The sequence below is a fragment of the Sminthopsis crassicaudata genome, chromosome 5, assembly GCF_048593235.1.
Source record: "Sminthopsis crassicaudata isolate SCR6 chromosome 5, ASM4859323v1, whole genome shotgun sequence".
Classification (NCBI taxonomy): Eukaryota; Metazoa; Chordata; class Mammalia; order Dasyuromorphia; family Dasyuridae; genus Sminthopsis; species Sminthopsis crassicaudata.
Genome location: NC_133621.1, coordinates 221362690 through 221366277, shown reverse-complemented (window position 1 = coordinate 221366277; position 3588 = coordinate 221362690). Strand labels below are relative to the sequence as shown.

The 3588-nt window shown below is 33.1% G+C and overlaps 1 protein-coding gene across 1 annotated transcript; it reads left to right on the top strand.

The window, feature by feature from the left end:
* Window positions 1-583: 583 nt before the first annotated feature.
* LOC141543960 (olfactory receptor 6C75-like) lies at window positions 584-1556 on the top strand. The gene is given in 2 exon segments (XM_074269617.1): window positions 584-898; window positions 900-1556. Coding segments are annotated over 2 exon segments (954 nt in total). The 5' UTR covers window positions 584-601.
* The last annotated feature ends 2032 nt before the right edge of the window (window positions 1557-3588 follow it).

Below are 3588 nucleotides of genomic sequence, written 5' to 3'. Positions count from 1 at the left end.
GAATAATAAAGGTTAGAAAATGAGGGTTAGGGTTATTAAGCATTTACCATATGGCACACACTTAGTAAGCACTTTACAAATATCTATTTTGATCCTTACAACCACCTTTGGAAGTAGATACTATTGTTAACCCCATTTACTAGGTGAGCAAGTACAGTTATTACATAGCCTGAAGACAGACAGGCAGAGGTGAAGTGACTTACCCAGGGTCAACAAGCATTAAGTTTATGTGGCTATATTCAAACTTAAAGAGTCCTGACTTTAGGTTCAGCTCTCTATCCATGATACCATGCATTTTGGAGAGTGAGATAGAGATCCAATTATGGAAAGAGGACAACAATTTTTTATATAATGATAGTATGATTGAAAATAGATAAAAATTTTATAGTGCACTGATCAGAGTTGAGAGATTTATTTCAGTTTTGTTCAGTGGTGTATTGAGTAGCAGTGAAGGAGCGGGATGGTGGCCATAATTTTCTGTAGATCTGAACTCATACTTTCATCTTAATATATAAATCTGTGGAGTTAAAAGTTATTACTTGCTCATTCTAATTTTTATTCTCTTTTCTTCTGAAGCATTGGCAGAACTCAGAAGATATCAATGAATAATTATACAATACTCACCGAGTTCATCCTACTAGAGCTGACAGATGACCCACTGTCCCTGGTTTTAATTTTCATTTTTCTTTTTCTGACCTACATGTTAAGTGTGAGTGGAAACATAACTATCATTACTCTTACCTTGCTGGATTCTCGCCTTAAGATGCCAATGTATTTCTTCCTGAGGAATTTCTCATTCCTAGAAATCTTATTCACAACTGTATGTATTCCAAGATTTTTGGTCAGCATCATAACCAAGGATAAAACCATTTCTTACATGAGCTGATTGATTCAATTGTTTTTTTTTCATCTTCTTGGGGGTGACTGAATTTTATCTTCTGGCTGCCATGTCCTATGATCGCCATGTTGCCATTTGCAAACCTCTGCACTACACAACCATCATGAGCAAACGAGTTTGTTATCAGCTCATACTCAGTTCTTATATAACCAGCTTCTTTATTATCTTTCCACCACTGATCATGGGACTTAAACTGGAATTCTGTGCTTCCAATGTCATTGATCATTTCATCTGTGACTCTTCTCCCATCCTGCAAATCTCTTGCTCAGACACACATTTTTTAAAGCTAATGTCTTTTATCCTAGCTGTGGTAACATTAATGGTCACATTGGTACTAGTGATTCTCTCCTATACATACATCATTAGGACAATTCTGAAATTCCCCTCTGCTCAGCAGAGGAAAAAGGCTTTTTCCACCTGTTCTTCTCACATGATTGTTTCCTCAATTTCTTATGGAAGCTGCATCTTCATGTACATCAAGCCCTCTGCAAATGAAAGAGTGGCATTAAGCAAAGGAATAGCTGTGCTCAATACCTCAGTTGCTCCTTTGCTGAATCCCTTCATTTACACCCTAAGAAACCAGCAAGTGAAACAAGCCTTCAAAGATATGATCCAAAAGATTATGTTTGCTATCAAAAATTATAAGGGTATATGTTGACATCAGTAACAAAAAGCATGAAGAAAAATTATTGGAAAAAATTCCAGATCATCTGTTCTGTGTTACCTTTCAAAATTTTACTTGTTAAATTATTTCATGCTATTTTGATCACTTCCTTCTGCTTCAAAACATCTTCAGTACTGTGCATTAAAGCTATAATTTTTGATGACATAAAAACTGATAAGTATACTACCTTCTTATCATCATAATTTGAAATTTATTTTTTTAAAAGTAATGTGGATAAATATTGTGGCAGTTTTAATTATATATTATCATTTAAATTGCCAAAATATTATAATTTTATATATATATATATATGTATATAATTTTATCTCTGTGTACATTTATAATTAAATATAACACATATTTAATTATAAATGCACACAGAAAAAATTATATAATTTCATGAAGGTTAAAATAATGTGATTATACTAATATAATATTTAAATATATCATTGAAACTGCCACTACCTTTGTCCAGAATGCATTTTGAAGAAAATGAAATTTCAGGATAAAGCCAACATGGTGGACTACAGGATAACATCTCACCAAATTCTCCCAACATTCCCATACAAACAACTTTAAAACAACTCCTGAAATCAAATTTTATACTGATAGAGCCAACAAAATGTCCAAATGAGACATTTTAGAATGTCATCAGGAAAAGTCTATACTATAGGAGTGGTGCAGAAAAAGCAGCAATGGTGGAATTAGAAGCAGTGTTCATGTGGCATTGGCAGCAGGTGCAGCAGTTTCAGGAGCTCTGTGGAAAGAAACTATAAAGAAATGGGACAATTGATCAGAAAATAGAAATATAGAAAATATAGAAAATAGAAATATAGAAAATAGATCAAATAAAATAAAGAATTTAGACTACTTGAAAGGCATGATCAAAGAAAGAACATAAATATTATGATTTTTTTGCTTGTTTGCTTTTTAGTGTGCAGGGACTCTGTGTGTGTGTGTGTGTGTGTGTGTGTGTGTGTGTGTGTGTGTGTGTGTATGTGTCTTTGTGTATAAATAGGTTCCCAAAGAATACAATTACTTTTATTTTCTATTTTGTGCATATATACCTTGTAAAAAATTGCATGTGAATTAAATTTTTATTCTTTAAATTTCATGGGGAGACACTAAAAGAAGCATCCTAGTGTCATTGTGAAATAATTCTAGACATCAGCTTTGAATACCTGAGTTAAAATCTTGCCCCAGACACTATGAGTTCTGTCACCCTTGCCTAGTGATCCTACCTCCATTATTTTTAGTTTTATTCATTTATAAAAGAGCAATAATAATTGCTTTAATTTCAGTGGGCTATTGCAAGGATCAAATAAGATAACATATAGAGCATTTTGCAAACATCAAATCATTAAAAATTATTTGTTATTAATACTATTATTGTAATTATTAAAAGCATCTTTACAAGTAAACTCTTTGGCAAAATAGAATGTTTTCAGAATACAAATAGACTGCATGTGTATGGAAAAATAAACAAAACATTCTGCAAAGGTAGCATCTTTCTTGATTGTGAACAAAAATTTTCAGTAGGAACAGAGTTGCTCCCTTCTTTCCACCAACATATTACAGGCCCTTACTATCCATTACTTCAGGTGCTGTGATTGTTTCCTAGTTATCTCCATGACTTAAGCTTCTCTCTTCAATTTCTCTTCTAGACAAATACTAAAGATTTTCCCAAAGGAGAAATCTGACTGATTCTCTATTAAATTCACAATAAAATAGAAACTTCTTTGTTTGGCATTTAGAGCTCTTCACAAGTTGGCCCCATCCTATATTTCCACAATATTCTTAATATTATTTTCCTCTGTGGGTTCAGCAGTCCAGGAATATTCTTACTTGCTTTTGCTCACTTATCACACTCTAGTTTACATTTCCATACTTTTTCCATTAGTTGTCTCTATGACCAGAATGTTCTCCTTCATCACCTCTGTCTTTTGAATTTCTAGCTTTATTTAGATTTACTTGATGTGCCACATTCTACACAGGGCCTTTTCTGGTCCCCCACTTGCTAGTTCCT